The sequence below is a fragment of the Rhinolophus hipposideros genome (genome assembly GCF_964194185.1).
Source record: "Rhinolophus hipposideros genome assembly, chromosome: 3".
In the NCBI taxonomy this organism is placed as follows: Eukaryota; Metazoa; Chordata; class Mammalia; order Chiroptera; family Rhinolophidae; genus Rhinolophus; species Rhinolophus hipposideros.
In genome coordinates, this window is record NC_138049.1 from 36,206,620 (window position 1) to 36,233,752 (window position 27,133).

General features: G+C 33.2%; 1 protein-coding gene across 1 annotated transcript in view; it reads left to right on the forward strand.

The window, feature by feature from the left end:
- Positions 1 to 23,313, forward strand: part of TRDN (triadin) — a 343,597-nt gene extending 320,284 nt beyond the window's left edge. Inside the window, exons 29-31 of the mRNA XM_081044419.1 lie at positions 15,493 to 15,534; positions 17,746 to 17,784; positions 20,615 to 23,313. Coding sequence (XP_080900545.1) covers positions 15,493 to 15,534; positions 17,746 to 17,784; positions 20,615 to 20,754 — 221 coding nt within the window. The 3' untranslated portion in view covers positions 20,755 to 23,313. The remainder of the gene's footprint in view (positions 1 to 15,492; positions 15,535 to 17,745; positions 17,785 to 20,614) is intronic.
- Positions 23,314 to 27,133: the final 3,820 nt, after the last annotated feature.

The window sequence follows — 27,133 nt, forward strand, 5'->3', positions numbered from 1 at the left end:
AATTTTATTTATATCATTTTTATATGTATAAAACTTTCATTTAGGTATGTGTTGAGTGCTAGTTTTATTAAAAGAAGATCTGTGGTAAATAATTATTGAATGTGTAGTAATGTCAAAGGGGAAATGGATGGCAGGCCAGTCCCCACAAGTATGCACCCATGTGTTGTGCCACTGGTGAGCAACAAGTGAAAAGCTGAATCGCAGTATTGCTTTTTCATTAACATTGGATTTATTTATTTAGTAAAGTACACAATGTCATGTGATAATCAACGTAGTTATCTGAAAAACTATAAAGGTCTTAATCACCAAAGAAATACACTATTAGATCAGGAAGAAAGCATTCTTAGACATATCAAAAGATTATTAATAACAAAAGAAGACACATTCTTCTGGTTTACCCCCAAATTCAGTTATATGAACAACACATTGTCCATGGATTCTAATTACTTTAAATCCCCTGTAATTGCCATATACATGTTATATCTGTTTTATGCAAATAAAAAATCTCTACTGCTAACATTTATGTTTGTTAAGTGTTAGTAGCAAATAATTTTTCTAAATTACCCTGAGAAAATATTTACAACATTTTAATTATTCCCATGTTGATAAAACTTAGAGTTAAAGTGAGCTGATTTTTTTATGAAAATTGCTTTAAAAATTGATATTTTAATTAATCGTTTCTTTTTAAAATATTTTAATTATATTTGGCATGCGATATTATATTAGTCTCAGGTGTAAAACATAGTGATTAGACATTTATATAACTTACAAGATGATTACCCCAATACGTCCAGTACCTATCTGACACCATACATAATTATTGCAAGATTATTGACTATAATTCCTATGCTGTACTTGATATCCCTGTGACTGATTTGTAACTGGCAATTTGCACATATTGCTATCTTCCCATATTTCACCTATCTGCCCACCCCTTTCCCATCTGGGAACCATCAAAATGTTCTTTGTATCTATGAGTTTGTTTCTGTTTTGTTCATTTATTTTGTTTTTTATATTTCATATGCAAGTGAAATCATATAGTATCTCTCTTCCTCTGCCTGACATATTTCACTTAGCATAATACTTTCTAAGTTCATCCATATCTTCACAAATGGCAAGATTTCATTTTTTTATGGCTGAGTAATATTCCATTATATATTAATATATATACCACATCTTTATCAATTTGTCTATTTATGGACACTTAAGTTGCTTTCATATCTTGGCAATTGTAAATAATGTTGCAATTAACACAAAAATACACATGTCTTTCCAAGTTATTGTTTGAGTTTCGCCGTCTGAATACCCAGAAGTGGAATTGCTGGTCCTTCTTTGTCTCTTAATATAGCCTTTTTTTCTAAAGTTTATTTTGTCTTATGTAAGTATTGCTACCCTAGCTTTTTTTCATTTCTATTTGCATGAAATGTCTTTTTCCATCCCGTTACTTTCTCTGTGTGTCTTTCAATCTGAAGTGGGTCTCTTGTAAGCAGCGTATGTATGGGGCTTGTTTTCTTATTCATTCAGCCACCCTATGTCTTTTGATTGGAGCATTAATCCATTTACATCTAAAGTAAGTTTTGATAAGTATATAGTTCTTGCTATTTTGTTATTCATATTGTGTATCTTTTTTAATTTTTCTTCTTAAAGAATTTCTTTAACATTTCTTGTAAAACTGGTTTAGTAATGATGAACTCCTTTAGCTTTTTCTTGTCTGGGAAGCTCCATATCTGCCCTTCAATTCTAAATGTTAGCTTTGTTTGCTAGAGTAATCTTGGTTGTAGGTGCCTGCTTTTCATCACTTTAAATATTTTGTGCCAATCCCTTCTGGCCTGCAAAGTTCCTGTTGAAAATCAGCTGACAATCTTTTATAGGAGCTCCCTTGTAGGTAGCTAACTGCTTTTCTCTTGCTGCTTTTCAGATTCTCTTTGTCTTTAACTAATTTGCATTATCTTGACAAACAGTCCCAACTGAAACAGAAAGTCATCAGTCACACAGTGACAAAAGATAATATTGTACTTTGATCGAATGCTTTGTTGATATCGAGGTACTTGAATTATATTGGCACAATATTAACACTAAATTCTTTGAAAGCAAGGATGTCTAGCAAGCATACACTTCTGCTGATAGCAGAGGAAGTGGGAAGGTAGGATATCTAGCGAGAAGCTTAAATTTCAATGAAAAACTAGAAATGTGGAAAAATTGAAACTATAAACAGTATGAACATTCAATAAAATATTCCAGTACACATCAGAAGACAAAGTTCTCTATTTTAAAAGACTTTTGTATCATGAGTATAGTAAAAAATGACATAGTAGTAAAAACAGATAGAGATGAGATTTATTTTATCTATTGCTGCATAAAATATAGCTAATATCATGAATATATTTTTGATTATTTATAAATTGGTCCTTTAAATTAATTCAACCCAGACACAAAGTGAATGGTAGAGAGCAAATACTCACAGCAAACAGATGTGCTTTACCTAAAATGAAAATGATCTATTTTGGTGATATTGATTATCATAAAACTATAAGGCTATCAATGAATTATGTAGTCTGGATGATACCATTTTAGGTAAATCCAATTAATTCAAAATATAATGGAATGTGGGGTGACACAGTGTGAGGGATATAAATGATAAATGTCTATTACTTTGTTTTGTGCACCTGAAACTAATTTAAAAAAAGAATAACTACATACATATATACATATATATGTGTATATATGAATGTAAATGCTTTAAATTCTAAGGAGCCAAGTAAAAGTGCTATAATTAAGCAAGTATTTTCATTCATAGTACATACATAAACCTCCAGTGTGTGTGTGTGTGTGTGTGTGTGTGTGTGTGTGTGTGTGTGTGTGTGTCTGTATGGGTGCTGGGTCGGGGGGTGAGGTATTTTGTTTTTCACCCATTTCCTCTTGCTGCTCACTGTTGTATGTACACCTGAAATGATGGGACATATTTAAAAATATAACAGACATAAAATTATTAGTGATTTATACATAATTATCAGTAATATTAAGGGGTAAGTTTTAGAATAAGAGAGCAAACCAAATCTGTAGAAAGCTAGATAAAGGAGCACAACTTTTATATTGAAACTTTCTCCAAAGTAGTATTCAATATTTTCTAAGATAACCAGCCAGAAAAATAGAAGAAATCAATTACTTAGAAAACCCATAGTTATACCCTTTCCTACTATTAGTTTACTTAATCCTTAGTACAGGACCTGTTATTATGTCTAGTTTGAAGATGAGGTATGTGTGATGAAGGAAAGTCTAACATCTCATTGTGTTTACATGGTAGAGACAGGAAATTGACTCCAAGTCAGTATGATGCCAAAGACTTAACAGTTATGCTCATTCAATCACATTTTACTCTCCTATCACACTGTGGCAAATATAAGGGAAATCTTTCTACCAATCTGAGCAGCCTAAATATAAAATGTACCCCATTTTGTTACCGTGGAGATGGTCTATTAAAGCTATGAGTAGAGAGCTGTACAAAGAATTCAGACATTGGATGGATACTCCCTTCTTACCCCATCCTGTGACTCCATCATTTCAAAGATCTTTATATTATGAATATACGGTAGGGAAGAATTGTTATACATAAAAGCCCACAAGTAAATCCAACCCAGAGACAGGTGAGAGTGTAGGCACATTTTTATTCATCATTCATTCAATAGATATTTCATTATATTTCAGTAAATGTTTGATTCCTTTCCAATTTCCTGTCTTTTTAGACAATCCTAGGACTTTTAAAGGAAAAAAAAAATAATAACACAGTAGACTTACTGAAACACTTTTCTGAATTATTTTATTTGTTTTGCAATTTTATACATTAGGTGTGCTTCTGTAATATCACCAGAACATAATTATCCCAAGTGAAAATGTTAGAAAAAAATTTTCAGTTGGCATTAACCTAATATTTGTAAGTTTGTAATTCTTAGAAACTTCAGAATTAAGATTATAGTAGAAACTCTACAAGTCTCAAAGTAAATCACGTAATGCAGTTTCCTTAAAAAAAATAACATTTTCAGGCCTGGCCCTTTGAATTAGGCTAATGTTGGTGGAATGTAAATGTTAACAATCGTCTTTTTCAAAAAGTTAGAATGTCTGTTATGGTATTTAAGACAATCATCTCATTTTTATATCTTTGTCCTACATACATAAAGTTCAATGGAGAAACATACTACTTTGAAGAATTATAATCTCTCATTGAAACAAATAATTATAAAAAATTAAACTGATTTTGTATGTTGCTTCTTAAGATTTATATTTTTCAGTTCAGTTGGTAGTTGTTTTTATTCGTCTTGGAAATGAACATAATTCTCATTGACATATTTTATGGAATTTGGAAACTGTAAAGCAAATATTTAGATTAACTATATTAGACAAAGTAAATTTATACAAATTAAGTATAATTACAGTTAAACCAAACACTTAATTTAAGAAAGATCCTGTTGATTTTGGTAAGAATGTTTAAAAAGCATAAATATGTTGTGATACCTGAAATGATTAATAGCTTTTCTTGATGTCTCACAAAAAAGCAATTAAGATATTCAAAGACCCATGTTTTCAGGCAATAAAGAGCTATGTTTTTTTCATTAACTGTTAGACAATGAGAAAGTCAAAAGATATTAGAGAATTTTATATAGTACATTGGTGTATAATTTCTTTGCATTTCATCTGTGTTAAACACAACTTGTTTTATTTATTTATTTTTTTGTTTGGTAGAGAAACCTGCAAGAGTATCAAGTAAGTACTGCTTGTTTTGATGATAAATTCTCTTTGGCACACAGTATGAATTTCAAGCTGAAATTCATAAAATATTTATATATTTAATGCTAAGAGAATGAGTAATTCCATACTAAGCCTTCTGACGGGAATTTGTTAACTTTTAATCTAACTTATTCTGAAAGTTAAAAAATAAAACTGCAATGATAACTTGTAACAGAAATACCTTATCATCCTCTTGAGCCTAAAGATTACAGTGACTTACATTCAAATACACAATTTTTTTCAATGATTGAAGTAGAATGAAACAAAATAATCTTGTTTGTACTTTGAACTTTCAATCACTAAAAATTTGCTGTAGAGCACATGTGGTCGATTAATTATTTGTTGTTGTTTCCTAATGTTCATTAACTTAAGTATAATTGTATATCTGAGAAGAATAACATAGTTAGGAATGGATCTAATTTTATATAGCATGACCAGATAAAGCTCTCAGAAAACACTCTAAGGTACAAGATCTAGGTACAGATACGAGTTCTAACTCTACACGGTGCAACTGCAAGTTTTCTATTAGTTCCTAAAATTTGAGGAAATAGCAATATTTCTTTCTATGTTTCCAAATTAAGAAAAACAAATCATTTTAAATCAGTGTTGCCTAATGCAATATCGTGTGAGACTACCATGTAATTTTAAACTTTCTAGTTGACACATTAAAAGAGTAAAAAGAAACAGGTAAAAATAATTTTAATAATGTTATTTAACTCTATACATAAAAATGCTATGCCAATATACATTCAATATATAAATGTATCAATAGTTTACCTTATTATTTATATTGAGCCTTTGAAATTATGTGTGTATTTTATACTTACAATATGTTTCAGTTTGTACTAGTCACATTTCAAGTCTCCAAAGCCATGTATCTCATTCCAAGTTCTTTGATTGCAAATAATGAAACCCCACATGGACTTGCTTTAGGAATTTTATTACATGGGCACTGAAATGCATCACTATTGCAAAGGCAAATCTTGGAGTTGATTGTCAGGAAAGTCTTCTGAATCTTTCCCACTCCAGATCCTTCCACGACAGTCAAAGGTGGTTAGGGCAGATTTCATCAAGGAAGTAATTCCACATACCTTGAAGAATGGTTAGGATCCGATAACTGGAAAAAGATGAAAGTGGATGTGGGAAAAAAAAATCTTACCCATGTGTGCTTCTCCTTTACTTTCACACTACTACCACACTCCCAACATTTCTGACACAAGATGTGTGGATTTTTTTTCCACATCAAGTAATTCTCTCTGACACTGGCTGGTTTTTCTACAATTCAATTCAATTCTGAAACTAACTAGATTGAGCGCAGACCCCATAGGTGAAGGGTTCAATCTTTTGAGAGTGTCGCCACTTCAGATGCCAATCGCAAGTATTAGGTCCCCAGGTTATCCAAAACTTCTGTCTGATTTGGCTACAAATCAGAGGTTCTCTTGAACCCTTCCTTTGAGTTCAAATATTTGCTAGAACAGCTCACAGAATTCAGAGAAACACTTACTTATGATTACTTGTTTATTATATAATAAAGGATATGATGAAATGATACAGATAAAGAGCCATATTAAGAAATGCATACAGTGAGGTCCAGAACGATCCCAAGTTCAGGAGCTTCTATGTCTGTGGAGTTGGGGTGCACACCCTCCTGCCATGTAGATGTGTTCACCAACCAAGAAGTTCCTTGATCCCCATGCTTTTGAGACATTTATGGAGGCTTCTTCACATAAGCATAATCAGTCATTAACTCAGACTCCAGCCCTTCACCTCTTCCTGAAAGACGGGTGGGAGGACTGAGTGTTCCAAGCTTCTAATCATGGCTTGGTCTTTCTGATGACAAACGCTTATCCAGGAGTCCACCAAGCATTGTCTCTTTAGAACAAAAAACTCTCCTCTAATTCCCTTGGAAATTACAAGGGATTTAAGAACTCTGCCAGAAACTGGGGACAGAGATTGGTACATTATATTTTCCATTATTTCACAGTGGGTGACCAAACAAGCCTAGTATATAGAGACAATTAAAAGAAGAGTTGGCTGGAGTTGAGGATTAGTGGTAGAAAGCAGTGGGAGGTAAGGACACATGGGGTGAAACAATGAGGCAGACAACTTGTAGGCCAAAGGATTCAACTTAACTGCCCTCGGAAAATTATGGTTTACTTTCTTAAGGTAGTAAAATATGAAGGAATTGTTGGGAAGTCTAAATTCACAGAAACAGTAGTAGTGTAAGCAGTTAAGAGTAAGAGTAATTAACAGAAAAATAAGAGGGAAAATGCATACTCGTATTGTTTCTTATGGATCATATGAAATAAATGTCCAGGTCATCATGGAATAATACATTTCGTAAGTTGGTTTCTAAGTATATGAAGATTATATTCTCTATTGCACATTTTTTTAACAATGCCTTTTTAGATGCAATCCTCAAAGGCTGCCTCATATATTTAGCAAATAGAACATACTAAAGTTAATTTAAACTAAAGAACCACTGCTCCTTTTCTGAAAACTTTTCAACATTATATATATATGTATAATTTGGAGGTAAGGGTTAAACTTTGTATTTATTTTTTAGTCATTAATTATCTTTTACTAAAAAAGGTTCACAAAATACCTTCTGCTTTGAAGCCACAGATCTGCCAACATTCTCTAATTTCACTCTAGTGCCTGCATTTGTTGTGTTTTGGATGGGACCAGGTTCTCTACCTCTGATAGGCCATTGTTTTATGCTTTTGTGCTGGCTGCATAGAGACCATCCTTCATTCCAAAGTTTTTGGTTGGGAAGGGGGAATGTTAATATGTGGAATATGACTGGTCTAAAATGGAATGGATATATCGCTTTCTGAATACTAATGGTTCACTCTGATTGAGTTTGTTGAAACTATTCCACTGTACTGGATTCTCAAATATCTGGGGTTTTATTGCAGGAATAAGGAAAGGTGCTGATAAGAATCAGCAATGCACTAATATGTCTCTATAACTTCAGTGAAAGTAACATTGCAAAATCAAATTTTCCATGATTCACAAACAATTAAGGTTTAATCACTTCTTGTTTTGTGGACCTTTTTTTTTTTTAAAAGGATGTAGTTTTCCAACTTTTAAATATTCATTTGATTTTGATTCTGTATCTTTTTTCTTTGTATATATGGTAAATATCTAGTGAATAATTTACTTTCCATGGAGTTTGGAAAAACACATCAAGGAGTGTTAGATTTTATTACATTTCAGATCCTTTAGTTTAAAAATTAAAATCAAAATAAAAACATTATTGGATTTCAAATAGAGCAACCATTTTTTCCTGATATTAATGTTTTAAGACTTTTGAAATCTTTTTCTCTGAAAAAACAAACAAACAAACAAAGTGTATATCCTAAAACATTTCTCCCCAGGAACTTGCCCAAAAGCAAATTGTGTGTTCACCATGAAATAAAATAAATAAATTTTAAAAATACATTATTAAATGGCAAGTGGTGCCAAGGGAAGACCTGCACCTAGAGGAGTGGCAAGGCTCTTGACATAGCTGAGACATTGATAATATATGTAGAACAATGGGTGTTGAAGTTTCCAAAAAAAATATTTTATAGAAATCTGTAGTTCTTGTAAGTTCTTCTTACTATCTAGTAGTCCATATTTAAGTAAAGCTTGGTTATCCTTTCCCTCAGAATGCATATTTTAAAAAGGATTAATGCAGTAAGAACATTTCTTGAGATAATTCTATGTGGAAATTTAACTTTGGCATCTTTCTCTGTAACATTTTTTTTTGATCATGAATAGTGAGCACTTTGCCATTAGCACCTTACCAACATTAGCTACTTAGAGAGGTTGGGATCATTATAAAATCTATGAGATCTAATTTCGATATCAGAGATAATGAATTTAATTTTGTAAGATTATACTAATAAAACTCAATCTTTCGAGAAGTTAATTACTTTTTAAACTTCCAACAAGCCCAGCAGAGGATTAGCCAGGATTTCAAATTTTTAATTAAATTTATTAGAGTGACATCGGTTAGTAAAATTACATAGGTTTCAAGTGTACAATCTATAATACATCATCTATATATTGCATTGTGTGTTCACCACCCAGTGTCAGTTCTCCTTCCATTACCCGCTTTACCCACTTCTACTGCCTCTGCCCTTACCCTCTGGTAACCACTAAACTGTTTTCTGTGTCTATGAGTTTTGTTTGTTGGTTTGTCTTGTCCCTTTGTTGCTTTCAGTTTTATATCCCACATACGAGTGAAATCATATGGTTCTACATTTTTTACACAACTTCCTGTATAGCTTACATTTGTGGTTTGCTTTTTAAAGCTTTCTAACTTTTAAACTACTAATTCATTTTTTTTGTTCCACATTATTTCTTCTTATATAAATATGGCAAATTAATAAGCAATTTGCATCAATATTAAAGTGAATACTTTAGATATCAGAATTGAGCTACAGTCTATAAAATATAGAAGTTATTATATAGAGACTATATATTCACGATTTCTTCAGCTTTATGTAATATGTTATTTGACTCATCCAATGAGCTTTTATATAATTTATTTTTATCATAATAGCTAATTTTCAAATCTTATTGGTTATTTTTATAATCTCCTGCTACTTTCACTTATTTATGAATTCATATTGTATTTCTTAAAACATTTCATACACATTTAAAATTTTGAGTGTAAACATTTCATCATCAGGAGTACTTTGTGATATCAATTTTTTGTTTATTGTTTCTTCAGACTCAACACTCATGATGGCATTTTGCCTTCTGTGACTGAAACTTTGATTATGACCTCATTTTTTTTCTTTCCCTCACTTTATCTGACCTTATCTTTCTTTGTCTCTACTGTCCCTGCTCTGCTCAAATTTTGTTTCACAACTACCAGTTTCTTACCATCTGTGGAGTACTTCCAAGGAGTGAGCCTGGCTCATCTATTTCCTGAGGTCCTAGGGTAGCCACTGGTACCAGCACTCAGACATTATGGCGGACCCTGTATGTTTACCCTCTGTTGGACTGGTCAATGTCCCTTCCAGTCTCAGCTGATGATTTCAAGTTGCCCTGACTCACTTTTCAGAAAATACCTATTGGCTATTTGGGGTTCCCTGTTCTCCAGTCTCTCAGTCTCCCCATTGCTTCCTTCTCTGGAGAACCGGTATGTTTTTGACTCTTTGTTTATCTTAATCCACATATATTTTAGACTTAATTTTATTTTGTTATAAAAATTATCCATGGGTTTTTCTACCTATTTTATGAGACATTTGGAGGATTATCTTGCTATGATCTTCTCTGAGTCACCTAGCAGTTTTATTTTCATCCCACCAGCCCTGACATAACAAGGGATGTCTCCTCCCCAACTTTTCTCCTTGAACACTTAGGTTCTGAATTCCAGTTTTAAGATAAGTACTTGTCCTCAGGGTGACTTCACCTTTCTTGTATCAAAAGGGTGTTTCCCCCCTCCCTTAGGGAGAGAATTTTGAAGATTTCCTTTACCTCCTCTAAGCCCAGCACTACTATAAAAAGTCTGATTTTATAATTGTTGTTTACTACATTATCAGAAGTATGGGTGTTCAATCGTTTTTTTAAATCTTATTCACAAATCTTGTTTTAACCAAGATGCATGCCTTACTCTTGTAAATTAAAAAGCAAACTATCTATTGTCCTACTTCCAGGTAATTGTATCAAATTAAATGTGTTATTAAAACTTTAGACAGCCCTTCAGCATACAATTCTAAATTTAATCTTCTTTAGACAAAACAATTCTCAATTAATATATATATGAACAAACCTTTGAAGATATGCCTTTTTGTAGCACATAAATTAAATGTGATTTCAGATATATATCTATATCTATATATATCTAGATATAGATATAGATATAGATATAGATATAGATATAGATATAGATCCTAAAAACAACAATTGTTTGTTTTATAAAATGGCTGGTTTCTGTTTGTTTAGTTGGTTGGTTTTGTTATAGTTTCCTTGCTGGATGGAATATTTTTACAGGTCACTTGCAGGAATAGAATGTAGATGAATACTAACATCAATGTAGTTTTTACTAAAAACAAATTAGTGCCAAATTCATGGTAGAAATACACACACTATCTTAAGGTAGCAGATGATAGGAACACTGGCTTCAGATGGACAGAGTTCCAGTCATGACTTAAAAGCTGTGTAAAGTGTAGAAAATTACTTAACATCTGTGTGCTTAGTCGCCTTATTTTTTAAATGTGGATTATAATAAGAAATTTGGGGCAGATTAAGTAAGATGAAATAGTAGGGTACATAAATAATGATTGGTATATAATAAGTGATTATTAATTGATACCATGAGGATGATGATGATAATGATGGTGATGGTGATAATTGTGGCATAATACTGGGTTACTTCCTTAGTTTGGGACACATTTCACTTGTTAAGCTTTTGTGTCAAAATGGATAAAACAATGAGATCAAATCATAATAAGAAAAAGCATCTCATTTATTTTGGGGATGGATTTTTTAAAATCTCACTGTTTAGAACAAGGGTGATTAAATTCATGGAGATTTTGCTCCAGGAGGAAAAACAATGGAGCAGTTACTTTTGGCTGAGGTCTGCTAAGTAGGTACCAGCTGCCATGCCAACTCCCTCTGTTCACTTCTTTGCTAGACCTCAGAGAAAACCTGTGTAGAAGGCACATTCGATGAAATGTTTGTCACCTTTCATTATTAGTCTTTTGGTTCCAGCAATGTGGCCACATTCATTTATTGGTGATGTTAAGTTGTCCTGACATTGCCCTCAAGACAGTCGTGTTTTATGCTCAGAGCCACAGGACAGACACTCATAAAGGACTGCACACGTGTATTGAATACACTTGGCTTCACTGCGTGCAAATTTCCAAATGTGAACTGTGTCCGCATACTTTATTACCCCCTGGGGTCAATTTCAAGAATTCTGGCGATATAGCTCAGTGTGCCAGTTAATTTTCTTTAAAACAAATGCTCACTTAAAATAATAACATGTATAGAAGACTTTCACACCTGAGAGCAAAAATAAACCGGCTGTCAACTGTAACTTTGAACTACCATGGATTCTTAGGATTCCTTAGAAAAATGTACCCTTAGAATATAATATTACATCAAACTATGTACACATAGTCCAGCAAATCAGTTGAAAAAAAAATAATTGAAGTTTTCAGTATTTCTGCAAAGACGAAGTGGTGCAGTGAATTAGATAAAGAAAAAGGATATAAGGATGAACACAAAAATCCATGTTAGGTTACTTTGTGTCTGTGCATGAGGACGCCAGATGTTTCCCTATGAGTATTTCTTGAAACTGCACAAATCAGGATAGACTGCTAATATGAATAAACATGCAATAACTGCTGGTACACACACATGCATTATTTAGGTAGTTTTTATTTATCATGTTTGCTAAGAATATGCAGAACAGATTGGCCACTACACATGATATTTTATGTTACAAAATAAGAAAAATTAAATCAACAATCTATGCCACAATCCAATGTGGATTATTTAATTTTTTTCTCCTCTCCAAATTATAATTTCTTTTCATCTTTGCCATTATTTTACCCAACACTATTCTCCCATTTTCAGATGAAGCATTGCTTCCCCAAAAATCATGTCCTCCTTGACTCCATCCCTTCTTGCCTTCCCTAATTCTTGCTCCTCAATCTTGCATCTTAAATTCCTACTCTAAGAAATCCTCCTCTCTTTGCCTACAAATATCTTTGGATGATTTTCTCATATATAATTCCCTTTACCCTTTGTGCTTCCTGAAGCTGTTGTGCTTTTACTCTGCTTTCATTTACAGTCACATTTCTGAAATAAGCCTGCCACCAATTCCTCACCACCTTTACAGGCTTTAACTTTAGGAAACTTGAATATTATGCCCTGACACTTCCCTCAAACATTGTACTTAAAACTCCACTCAGACCTCCAAAGTGCAAAGCTTAGTTACCTTTTCTCACTTCTCCATTCTCAGCCACTCTAGTGCACTCAGCATTGTTGGTTTCCCATCCTTTTTGAGGTGTTTCCTTCCATTGGCTTTAATATTATGTAACTTTTTTTTTTCCAATCTGAGTATATTTTATCAGTATTTGGATTCTGCTGCTTTTTTCCACAGGTTGAGTTCTTCCATTGTTTACCCTTAATTTTTACTCTTCAGCACTCTTTCTCAGTGGGGTCATCCAAACTTACTGTCTACCTCTTCATGGATAAGACTCCAAATTTTTCGAAGCCTAACCTACCTTATCAGCTCTGGTCCCACATTTTTAACTCCCAACTTCACTTTTTGTTGGCACAAATTTATAACTGACTTTTCTATTTTTGCCCCTCTTCTTTCACTTCTCTCTCTACCCTCTGCAAACCCCAAAGGGAAATTCTTCTATTGGCACCTGATTTCCATTCTTTTTAGGAACTTAAACATAAAACTTCAAATTCTACTTTGACAACTCATTATTCTTTGTCTCTGGCCCTAATCCAGTTGCCAAGTCATGTTGGCTTTTACTTTTTCTATTCTGAACCATTGTAGTCACTCTTCAGTAGGCTTCATTCTGGTCATTCTTCCATTTTTACTAGCATGAAGTTTTTTAATCTTTCAAATTGATTAGTCTGTTTATATAACAAATGTTCAATATTTCTTCATGGCAAATTTAAAATAAATCCTACATTGCTTAACCTTAGGGTCTAGAGCTTTTATGATCCAGGCTTAAACTACATTTTAAATATTTTTTCTCTAATCATTTTTTTTTATACCTATCACAGGTTCGAGCCTACTTCAAATTTCTGTTTTCCTAACATTCTTGAATCCAAAACTTTGGTCCTGTCATCTTCTTTTCCTGGAATATTCTTCCCATCTCTGACTATATGATCCTTCAAAGTCTATCTCCAATGGATAGCTTCAAAAAAAAACTTCTTTAATCTCCATAAGAAGTGACTATTCCATCCTTGAAAACATCTTGCACTTACCTTGACGATTGTCACATACTACCTTGAGGTCTATAGTATCTTGTATTTGTTTAAGAATATGTCCATTTTCTCTACTTGACTGCAATTACTTCCAAGTAGCATATGTTTCCTTTTTATTCTTCCAGGGCACATAGCAAAGTGCTTCACAGAGATAGGATAGTTTAGTTAAAATCATGAGGGTCTAGAAGTTGAAGAAAGTTAGCTTCAGACCATCTTTTAGCACTTTATAAAAAGTGTTGTTTGAGGGAATTTCTTTTTTAAACTCGCTGAGTCTCAAGTCTCAATCTTCTCTTGTAAAACGGATATTGTTCTACTTATTATATAAGTCTATCGTGAGGCTTACGTGAAAAGATAAATAAAGTACTTAGAAGAGTACATGGCATAAAAAGAGAGCTCATTGTAATTATTATTATTGCTGAAAAAAGTAACTATATCTTAAATGAACAAATTACAGAAAAACTTCAAGTTAATCTTCACCTGGACTGTGAAACTATGATTTGGGAAAGAGAAGAAGCTAAGGTTTTTATCTATGCACATTTATTTCCCCACGGGTAACAAATTGATTTAGAAAATAGGAATCATAGTTTCAAGTGTGCTATAATCTATAAAAATAAAATATGTATGCCTTGTGTACAGGACCTTACATCACTTTAATTTTGTAAACATCTTCCATGGATATTAGCAGATTCTTATTACATAATTAAAATTATTTGATTTATCTACAAGTCTGACATTATTTTTTAAATATCGTATTAATTACTTCAAAATACATGTAACCATTTATACCATGCCTTTATTTATATCTGTTGATTTCTCAGTTGAAGACCGTGGTCACTTAATCCAGTATTTATTTGAGTTAAGACTGTATTTAAATCTTTTAAACACTAACCAGGTTAAAACTTTAATAATTCACTGTAAAAAAAAAATACTAGTAATTTTGTTTCTTTTTCCATTTTTTTAACATAATAACATCTCTTTCTAAAGGTCACATGTCTTTCCTATTCAAGAGAATTTGCATACTGACTTATTTTACCCCTTTTTTATGTATTTGTGAACAGCTGGTATGCAAAATGTAAATAAATAACACAAAACCTCTTCCACATCATTACAAGTGCTAAAAAGTTGAAATGAAAATTTAAAGATTAATTATATTGTGTTGGAATTATCTCTGACTTAAAATCACTTCCCCATTCTCTTATTATGTACCTTTAAATAGAATGCACAAAAGTCTAAGCAATATATATAATGCATCCCAAGAGTCATTGTTTATATATTTCAGCTTTAATTCAACTATTAATATCTTTCAATTGTCTTTACAATTGTCAGAAGTCAGTCTGCTAATAAAATATGTGGATGTATATTTTCCTCTTGACCTACATTGTGTATGTGAATCCATTTACCACCAATTCTCTCAATTCCAAAGTGGTGGTGGTTTGGGAAAGAGTTTTAGCAGTTAGAGAAGGAAGGGCATGTTTGGGGGAGGTGGAGGGGAGAGGCGTTGATGCAAGCCCTCCTTGCTTCAGCCAGGCTTTGCTGCCCTGCTAACCCTAACCCTGCCATAGCATTCATTCCCTCCCCACGCTCTCTCCAAGTCCAAGAAGTCACCTTATTTGTTCTAAAGCTCTTGTTTGTAGAGACCCTAGATGCTAAGTTAAGAGATTCTGTGACTCTTAAAACCCTTTAAATATAATATTTCTTCTTTGGGGAATCTGGAAAATAGACTGTCAATTAATGTATCCTTTTTTTACTCTCTAGGAGAAGATTTTGAAGATGTACCAGCTTCAAAGAAAGCTAAAGGTAAACTTATTATTTTAAGTTTACTTATGAGTTTTCTCTCAAGACTATAATATTTTGACTGTCTGATTTATTTAACTATTCTTGACCTAGCCCTTACCTTTTCCTAAGCAATGTTTATACAGTAGACTTAATTTTAAACAAACAGCTTTTTTACATTATTTGGAATATATGTGTGTGTGTATATATATATATATATATATATATGAATGTATATATATACACATATAATATATACACACACATATATATATACATTCATATATGTATATTCATTCCAGCTAAAGTGATATATATATATGATTATATATATATATATATATATATATATATATATATATATATATATATATATATAAAACTAGTTGGATACTAGTTTATTTATAAGCCATTATTAGATGCATTTATTTGTCAATCTGCTTATGGAGCAGTATTTCAAAATTATCATATCACCAAGGATCAGCGGGATGTTATTTGACAGCAGGAGGACCACATAAATATTCAAATATATGGTGATGGAAGGGGAACTGTCTCTGTGTGGTGAACACACAATGTGATATATAGATGATGTATTACAGAATTGTACACTTTAGACCTGTATAACTTTACTAACCATTGTCACCCCAATAAATTTAATTTTAAAAATGTTCAAATATGAGGTTGACATATTTTAATTAAGAAAAATTGAGAAAATTCACCTATACTAGTAACAATAGCATGAAGGAAGGAAGGAAAGAAGGAAGGAAGGAAGGAAGAAAGGAAGGAAGGAAGGAAGGAAGGAAGGAAGGAAGGAAGGAAGGAAGGAAGGAATGAAAGAAGGAAGGAAGAAAGGAAAGGAGGAAGGGGTCAAACCTCAGAAAAATCTACTACAACCAGAGGCATTATCTTGAGCGAGTCTTTCCAGGACTAAATTTCTTCTGTATTTTAAGTGTTTCAACAAATTTGTTTTGCTTTTTTGTTTTGTTTTGTTTTTCTTTTTCTCTGAAGGGTTTCCTGACTTCCTAGTTTGGCTTGTTATATAATTAATATTTTGTATTCTACTTCCAAACTTACTTAGGGATAGTAAGAGTTTGCCTAAGAGCTGTTCTTACCATCAAAATATAAGTTTTGTGGCAGTGCCCAAAATTAATTAACAGTGTAGAAAATAGTGCTCTGAGAAAAGACACAAGAAAACAGGTACCTGAGTCTTATGAAAAACGATTTACACTTGTCTTAAGATACAGTTTTGAATACTGAATGTTTAAATTATTTGAAAGAAAAGTTAATTATTAAGAACAGCTCTTAATATGTTTTTGACTTCTACACCACTGCTTCTCACACTGTTTTATACATGAATCACCTGGTGATCTTGTAAAATGAAATAAGTCTGGGTTGGTGCCTGAAAATTGCATTTATATTAATTTTCCAAATAATGGTGAAACTACTGGTACATGGATCACACCTTGAGGAGAAAGGTTCTTGATCTCATTTAGAATTTGATAAAATTGAAAACCTCACTTTTGATGAAACACGTACACATACACACACACACACACACATACACACACACACACACTCATTCACATCTTAACATTTCACAATTTTACAGGAAACCCCCCAAAAGTCCATCTATAGAAACCAGTTAAGAACTTCTACCCAGGAGAAGAGTTCAAATGAATAGCTTCAAGTCATCCGTCATTAGATAAACATGCGGTGCATGTCACTACAACAAAAGTCCTTGGGTCAGATGAGCAAACGAAAGGATCTAGGCTATCAGTCTGCTGGTATTCTTTCATGGAGAGAATGATCACTGAAAACTTATGGCTGTCACTAATTTAGAATTATTTTGACTAAAATGACCACATTATTGCCAGATTTCACCCTTACCATATTATAACTTTAAGTATCAAAGTCCTCTTCTAAGAAATATGTGTCTACTGGCCAGCATCCAACAACATCTAAGAGATCAGTAACAGTTTCATGTTTGAACACTTGCCCATAGCATACTACTACATTCTTTTCTTTCATTGGCTCCTCTTCTATCACTGGCTCTTACCTACTAAACTTTATAGGAAGAATCTGAATGAGAACCTAGAGTATATCACAAGGAGGGTCAGTTGTCCCTGTTTCTTTCATACTTTGCACCTGTTTAGATATTTTCAGTCCCTGAAAGATTTGTTGTATAATAGCTGTGAACATACAAGTTATTTACTTTCATATTTTTGTATCCACTAGAAGAAGCTGAAGATGTGTCTTCCACAAAGAAGCAAAAAAGTAAGTTTATAATTAGATTAAAACTATTAAGTCATTCTATATTAGAGATGGTACATACAAATTGAAACTCTAAGCTCTCTTCAGATCAGCATTAGAAGAAAAAGATATTTAGCCAAGACACGAAGAATAACATCAAAGTAAGTCATTTATATTCCAAAGAGAAGTTCATCACTTTTTGTGTCAGGCGAGAGGCACGCCTTTTTGTGTCAGGCGAGAGGAATTGCAAAGTAATGACTGAAGTGGCATTTATCGCAAGCCATTCTACACAGCTCTGGTTCTGAGCACTTCAACTGAATCTGTGCTGAAAAGTGTTACTGTTCACTTTATAAAAAAACAGCTGAAGTGGTATGCTGAACTTTTTTATATCAGAAATGAAAAAAAATATAGGTGTAAGTTTCAGCAATTCAATCGCTTAGAAACTCACTTCTAAGATTGAAAGTTCCTTTTGATTTTTCTAGATATAGAGTGGGCTCTTAATATTCAATTTTGAGGATCATTGATTTTAGAATGCAATCAATATTCATATGCAGTTAAAAATTCAATGTCCAGGGTTCTCATTATTTCACTATTTCTAAATTAGACATTTTTCATCAGATGGTAAAGCAATACCACCTGAATACCAATTTTGGATTCTCATCCTTATGTGCCTCAAAGTCATTGCTGGACAGAATAAAGGAAGCGGTTTTTAAAACAGGTATAACTAGTTTGTGTCACATAATGATTTTAAAGTGAAGAACAAGCATTTACCTGAGGACATGCTGTCAATGTTCTCTGGGTTCTACAATGCTTCTTCAATGTATTTCTGCAGGAAATTACAAAAATGCCCTCTACAATAGCAAATGCCTCCTACTCTGTATTAGTACTTGACTCATTGAACAAATATTAAGTGGTTACTGTGTTTCAAGCCCTTTTTAGATATTAGGGGTACTCATTATAACCCTTCAAATTATCAGGTTGTGAGAATCATAAGCTGTCTTAACAATACTTTTAGATATTGTTGCAAAATCCAAAAAGTCAATTTAGGCATGTTTCTGATATATAGAGCAACACTTTTCCATTTTTTTTACCTACTAGTAACAATTTGTGGTTATATCACATAAACACTTGATGTCCTTTATTTTATAAACAAATATTAAAACATAATTCAATAAGAGAGGTAGATAGTATCAATGCCAATATCCTACTCGAGATATTGTACTATAATTTTGCAAAGATATTAATTGGGGTAAACTGGATGAATGTACAAAGGATCTTTCTGCGTTATTTCTTATAATTGTATGTAAAAACATCTGCAAAGACCTTAAAATAAAAAAAGCTTAATTAAATATCAGTGAGTAAAACAATTCAATATTTTTAGTAAAAAGGTATCAAATATTTCAAAATTCATTTGGAAGACTTACTGTAGCAGAACAACATATCTTGTTGTCACCTTACTATGAAGTAATTCTGTAGTCTGATATTCATATTTTAACTTTGCAGCTCTAAACTTTGCAGCTATAGTGAAATTTTCATTAATAACCTATTCAACGTCAATTAAATCAATGTGTCAGAACAGAGTCTACATATGACAAGGTTCAGCTGGAAAGTGATCTGTCTTCAGTGGACTCTTTTAGTTTTAGCAGTGGTGCACCATTCCTCTTTAATGCAGGTTCAGTTTTATCGCCAGCCGTCTCAGTAGCCTGTCTAACCCCGCAGCTGCGACAACCTTGGGGGTACCTGTGAGTTGTGTTACTGCATCTTATTGATGCTAGAACAAAATAGAAAATAATTCTGGATGAGATGAAGTGGAAAGGAAAAAAACACAAAACCTAAATTCAAGGTTTCTCCAAAACTATTTTCATCGTTAAAAATCCAGTCATTGAGATCAGCTGATACCCAGGGTGATGAAGTCAGCAGGATAATCTTTTATTGCTTCCCTCAGGTTCTCTCTAGCCAGGCTTTCCTTTATTCCACTTCATTAACTTTTAGGCTCATGTGGACTTGGCCAGCTTCTCCATATTCCCCAGACTATGTAGTAGGCTCATTGTCACTCTCTTTCCTGGCCATTGGCAAAACGTCTGTGGTTGGTTGACAGACTGCAAATGAACAGTATGGAAAACACTAAAGAGTCAGTAGGTGCCCCTGACTGTGAAGAGAGGCTAAACTCACCATCTCTGAACAATGCTGCTACATGGGGGCATCAAGAACTCATGCTTGTGTCCACTGGGTACACTGCTTCCCTCGGGGTTAACTCCCTTTCTGTATTGCTTTCTGCTCTGACAACAGAGCTGCTAGCTGGAAGCATGGCCTGAATAAGTGACGATTCCACCTCAGGGGGCCCTTGCGTCCAACATAAGGACAAGTGGAATGCGTCCAAACTTTAGGAACCACAAGGCTCTCTGTGGTATTATTAACGTGCTAAAAAGAGAAAGAAGTTGGTTAGTTTGCATATTGATAAATTCATGTTTGAACCTTGTGATTATATAACAGCTTTTCTGAAGGCTGTACACATCGGTAGATTCTTACAAAGTATGCACGTTGACTTTTTATACCAGATCATTTTCATTATCCTTTATTAAGGCTTTATTATGTGCCAGTTAGTATTTCAAGCGCTTCGTGTTTACTTATTTAATTTCTGCACCATTTCTTCAAGGTTTCTGTTGATGTCTTGATTTTGCACATGAGGAATCCAAAACACAACAAGGTTTAGTAACTTGCCAATCATTGCCAAGGCTATCTGGCTGCACAAACCATGTTCACATGCATTTGCCTATACTGCCATGCTATGCTTCAGCTCCGTTCTGGCTAGTATTCTGCTCGTTTTAACAAATTATCATGCTCTATTCCTTAGGCCCCATCAGTTTCTTTCAATGTGTCTACCTGAATGGATACAATGGCTATGGATTTCAGTTTCCTTTCACTCCTGCACACCGCCCTGGAGAGAGCTCTGGCCCACCAGGTTCTCCAGGACAGAAGGAACAAGGACAGTAGACACACATGCATGTCATTATAAGTGCTTTAAGACTTTAAAAATAGGGTCTGCTATTTATCCACAGTGGCACAGGCAATTGAAGTCATGAAATTCAGAGAATATTTGTGAAATATTTTACTTTTCTGCCTGACGTAGAGAAAAAAGGTGGGCAAATAGATTGACTGCTAAGCAGACATGATGTAAGGTCTGGTGCTCAAGAATCTGTTATTTGTGTTTGTTGCTGAACATAGGTGCTTTTATATTTCTATTTCTGCTCACTGTAGGGTTGTTCATAAATTAATTTAAAGTTTACTTATTAATGGTCTTTTAAATACAATAGACACAATTATAAAATGAATTCCTGATCAGTCAGACAGGCACTTATTATTAAATGAAAACAGATTATGCTTTACGTTCAGAGGGTACAGGAACTTATATAAAAGTTACTCTTCTGCATCATGTGGGTATATCAACTCAATTTATGCAGCAAGTTGATGTACAATAGTTTGATTTTATTTATGTCTATTTCTATGCTCTATGGATGAGTTACAGTTGCACCAAAGAGTGCTATAATTTTCTTGTGAGCTCTTTTAGAGCTCAAAATATCTCTGAATTTTAGACATGACAAGAAGGAATATAAATGTTTGATGAATCTTATCTCTAAGATTTGTCTTGAATTACAATTAGGACATTCATTCTAGTGGAAATACACCATCCAATTAGGGATGTCTAGTGAATCATTTGTTTAAAATATAAGCAAATGAGATGTAGAAATTTCAGATGTCTCTAGACTGCGCCCTGATGAAAATGTCACCTGGGTAAAATTTTAGATCAATCACTAAATTTGGGTGACACAGGCAAAAGTATTTTCAATTCACTTTAGTAGGATCCTTCTGTGGATATAACTAGGTTTTCTTTCTCAACAAGGAAATACATGAATGTCATCAAAGTTGAAGGAATATATTTGAAATGTAAGTGCACCATGAGATGTCTTACTTGTTTTTTAGGCAATTGGTTATCAGTGCCAATGAAATGAATAACAATCTTTAATAAGCACTTGGTTATCAGTGCCAGTGAAAGGAATGACAGAATGACAATCTTTAACTTACTTGACGATGCATCAGTAGGAATGACTATTATGGTTTTGCCATTTTTTGGTCTCCTGGTGATATAAACTTTTGTTCTTTATTACATTTTTCTATCAATTCTAACAGCCATGCCACTGTGACATTTTCATGTTAACAGTTGCATCTCAACTTATGACAAATTAACTCAGGAAATAAAAAGTTATCTTTTCTAGCATTATAATTACCTTTTGGTGAGGTAACCAGAGCCGATACTAGCCAAGTGATTTATTTTCAAGTACTGAAACTAAGTTCTTAAGTCCAAGATTTAGAACACTGTTTTATTAAAATATCACTAAGCTAGGGTATCAGTAACACAGCCATTATTAATAATGGATTTTCAGTGACTTTTGTGAAAGAAGTTGGTCTTGGCCACGTGATGGTAGACCTAATTCACATCGCAAAAGCCAAGATTACAATGAACCAAGATCAATGACACTCCTTATGGGGGTTGGGGGCCTGGAAGTGTGTATTTTCAGTACTGAACAGATGGTGCCATCTTGCAAGGCCCCTACCTGTAGCAGTGGAAACTGGTGGGTAGGAGAGTGTATAGATTTTATTGCTTAACTGTTCTTCTTGTCCAATTTAATAAGTACAGGCATAGAGAGAAAATGTGATAGATTTTTTTAGATTTCATAGAACATAATGGTTTATCTATTAGTTCTTTCATTCGATAGCTATAACTGAGCACTTAACTCTTTCTAGAGCACTGTGTTAGGCATGGGACAATGTAAGAAAAATATCAGAGACAAATTCTGTTCCCAGTGTTATTCTGACACAATGTGTGGCCTTAGAAAATGTGCTAAACATACTATGCTTGTTTCCCATGTAAAATAAGGATTTCAAGACAAACAACCTAATACACAGATATACTGTGAACACTGATAAAATCTCTTACTATGGATATAACATCAAAATTAATTTCTGAAGCAATACTTTTGGATGTCTTCCCTCTGAGTGCTTTTCTACATTATATTATTGTTTCTTTTACTCTTATGAAAACTATTTGATAAAAAGTAAACTATGACAACATATTGTAATTAGAATTTAGACAAACAGATTATGATTACTTGTTAATAATAATAATTAATTGCTAATAATAATTGTTAAGATTTATCTGCTTAAAGTTACAGTGATGGTAGCACTTGAAAAATATTAACTAAACTCTCATCTATTTGTATGGTTCCACCAAATAAAGTATTTCTGGTCCTTTCAAGTTTGTGCTTTCCATTGTAAGAGGAAAGGGTTGGTTAAAACTCTTTGTCTTTAATAGCTCACTTATAATTCATGTCATATTTGTCATAAATATGTAAGCATTTAATAATTGTGTTGGTTCTTCATTTTGTTCAATTGGTATGAACCACTCACCCCAGCACTCTACCCTCTACCATAATTCACCTCTTCTTAATAGAAGAATGCCTGTAGAAAATAAATAACTACCTAAGGTTTTTGATTTATGTTTAGTTTTTATAAAACCTGACAAATTATCATTCAAACAGGGCAAGGCTTTTCCAGAATAATGCCCTTGAAAAGCACCTGCGTATTGATACATTCTGGTATATCCCTGTCAAAACTTCTCACAGAAATATTTTGGAAACTGAAGCTGTATATTTAAGGACTCAGATTATTTCCTTGAGTTATTTTATTTGGGGGAAAAAAAGATAGTGAATATTTTTACTAATAGAAAACTCATGGACCATCTAACCCAACTGGCACATATAGAAAAAATGAACATAATCCCTAGATAAATGCATACATTTTCTGAAAGTTACTGAATGAGTCAAAGCCAGGCCTAGAATCTTGTTCTGTTCGCTACCAAACACCCTTAACTATATTGTTAGATGTGATTATAAGCTTTGGCTAATTTATCCAGCATATCAAAATCCATTTGTTTCAATCATAATCAATGTCAGATATGTAGCCCTATGTAGAGGGACTTGATTTTTTTTCTGCATGAGAGCTGAAAAGGACCTTAAAAGTGTGCCATATTCATTTGCTTTAGAGATCAAGAAAATTAGAGAGGTTAGGTGACATGCTGAGGGTCACATTGCTAGTTAGTAACAAAAGTAGACAGAACTCAAATCTTCTGTTTTCTACCCCACGGTATATTCCCAACCCTGGGCAACTCTATATGATGTCTCCACCTTCATAAGCTTCTCTCTATTTTCTTATAACGGCATGGAAACTCAGCACAACTTTCCAGGAACTAGTCTTCTGATGACACTCTTTGTTTTACTCCTTTCAGGCCTATACTACTGCTACCCTGTATTTTTCCCCCTCATTAACCCTAAATATAAAACATTCAGATGCTTTCCTTTGTTATAAAAATAAATAACTTTATTCCCCATATAATTTAAATGTAAAAAATGGGGTAAGTTACTGAAAGACCTCAGACATTTGCCCCAAATAAAACAAACAAATAAAACCAACAACAACAAAAAACGAAAACCAACTTTCTTTAAATTAATCACAACTCATCCAAAGACATAGTTTCATAAATTAAGAAAAACAAATGCTTATAAAAGCACATTTAGGCTCTGAAGGAAAGCTCAGAATAAATGATGAGGTGAATTAATGCATATTACTATTTAAGTGTCAGAGAAATTCCAGTAAGAAGCACATGTTTGCAAAGTGGTAATAGCAAAGAAAGAAATTTTTACACAGCCACATCCACGTACCAGCCATGTGCCCTTTGCAAGATTGTCACTTCCTATGTCTATGCTCCACTTTGAACTTTTAGCAAGAACTAACTGCTTGCATCGAGTCATCACTGCTGTTTTACTTTTTCCCCTAACACATCCAAAGCTCTTTTCAATAACTTAACAGGAAGTCAAGAATATACTCACTCCATGCCTCTGAGTGGAGTTACCAGGCCAGATGTGTTTTCAGAACAAGAGTGCTGTGGTTGATAGCCCAGTGGACTAGGAACCCTCAAACCCAAGGTCAGACTCTAATTCTAGGAATCACTCTGGTTATTTAGCTTCTCTGTCCCCCAGTTCTTCATCTCTAAGTGAAAATAAAAGTTCTTACAGCAGAAGGACGTTCATCTTTGAGGAGGATGGTTATGAGAAAATACCTTGTAAGGTGATGCTATTGTTGTGAGCTTTCAAATTCCCTTCTGGTTTTGTTATTAAATGCCTTGCTATGCCTTGCACTGAAGACCTAGTGTTGCTAAGTGGCATGAGCCACAGTAGCAAATGAAAGTCAGATCTGCATGAGTCAAACACTAAAATGGAAATATTGCCACTGGCAAAAACAATTTTGCTTTAAAATAAAAAAAAATCCACAGCTTTGTGTCATTTTAATGGAGTTTCTATGAATCAATGACAACAGAATATCCTTCAAACCACTGAATCAGAACACACAAAGCTTGTAAGATGCCTGTGGAAAAGTGGCACTCTGAATGGAAAACTAGGATGGAATGCCAAGTGACTCGTACCCCAACACACTGCCATAGAACAGAGAATTCATTAGAAGGTCTGAAAGTATTTCAGCAATGTAAGTGAAGATATTGTCAAAATAAATACCAACTGAAGCATAAGAAATATGTCTCTCTCTCTCTCTCTCTCTCACACACACACACAACACAACACACATTCAGAACGGAATAAAAATCATATTACATTTCTATACATTTGATATCATCATGAACAGATTTTGGATGATCTGAACAGAAGATGTATTCTTTCCAAAAGAAACAATATTTTATAGAAAAAATATAACTCTAATCTCCAACATTTTGAGGAAACAATATAGCAAATAAATTGTTTTTATCTTTGGAACATTTGGGCATGAAAAATGTTTTAAAAATTGAGTCCAATTATACAATAAGTAAGTCGTGGCGATATAATGTACAGCATGATGCCTATAGTTAATTATACTGTATTGCATATTTGAAAGTTGCTAAAAGAGTAGATGTTCAAGTTCTCATCACAAGAAAATAATTTTTGTAACTATGTATGGTGACAGATGTTAACAAAACTTATTGTGGTGATCATTTTGCAACATTTACAATATTGAATTATGTTGTACACATGAAGTTAACGTGATGTTACCGTTATAAGTAAATTATAGTTTTAAAAAATAGAAATAAAATCAGTAAGATTATAGAAAACCTGTCTTAAAAGCCTCCTTGTGAAATCTCTGCCTAGCTTTGGCTCCTCACAAACACTGTTCTGCTTTCTGTCACTGGAGTCCAGTTTTGCCTTTTCTAGAAATTCACATATATGGAATTATACAGTGCGTACATGCATATTCTTTGGGCTGTTTTTATTTCATTTGACATAATTTTTTATCATACTTGCAAAACTATGCACAGGGAGACTGGAGAACTCACAGGAGAATCAGAGATTTAGATTTTTTGAGGGAAACATAGTGACATCTGAGAAAAGCTGTGTGGACTACTAGTTTGAAGTCATACACAATTTCAACATTAAATTGAGATACATTCCTTTTGATGACACAGAATCTTTGTAAAGCTGGATTTTTAGCTGTGATAAAAAAAAAGTAAGTACTGCATGAAAATCAATGTCCAAGAGGAAATGAGGGTGGTGTTATCCAGTCTGATTCTATCATGAAAAGTTATGTGGTGCCCAGCAGGTCCACAAATCCAATTAGTAAATAATTGTTTTTTTTAAAGAGTGAAATAAAAAATATGCATATATATATATATAAATATATATATTATTTAATGTATATTATTTTTCAAGCAGACACTAAACGTTTAATATATTAATATTTATAAATTGTTTCAACCTAAATGCATAATCAAACTTTTGTATATTTCTTTTGACCTAAGGGCCATGAAAAAAATTACAGACACTACAGTCTCTGTGACATAAGAAAGTTTGAGAATGATCGCTTTTTACAGTTCTTTCATAATATTTTGTCAGCAGTCCATTTCTTTTTATTGTAATATTCCATTGTTTAACTATACTGCAATTTGTTTATCTATTCACCTTTGAGGTACATTTGGGTTGTTTAAAGTTTGAGGCTATTTTGAATAAAGATGTTAAGAACATTCATAAGTAAGTCTTTCTGTGGACATGTTTTCATTTCTCTCAAGTAAACACCTAGTGGAATTTCTGGGTTATATGTAAAGTGACATTTATCTTTATAAAAATACAGTCAACAAGTTTCCGTTTCTTATTATTTTTCCTCTGTCTGAAGAACTTTCTTTAAGTGCTGGTCTGCTGGCAACAAATTCTCTCAGGTTTCATTTGTTTTAAAAATTATTTGTTACTATAATATGTATTTAGTCACTAAATATAGAATT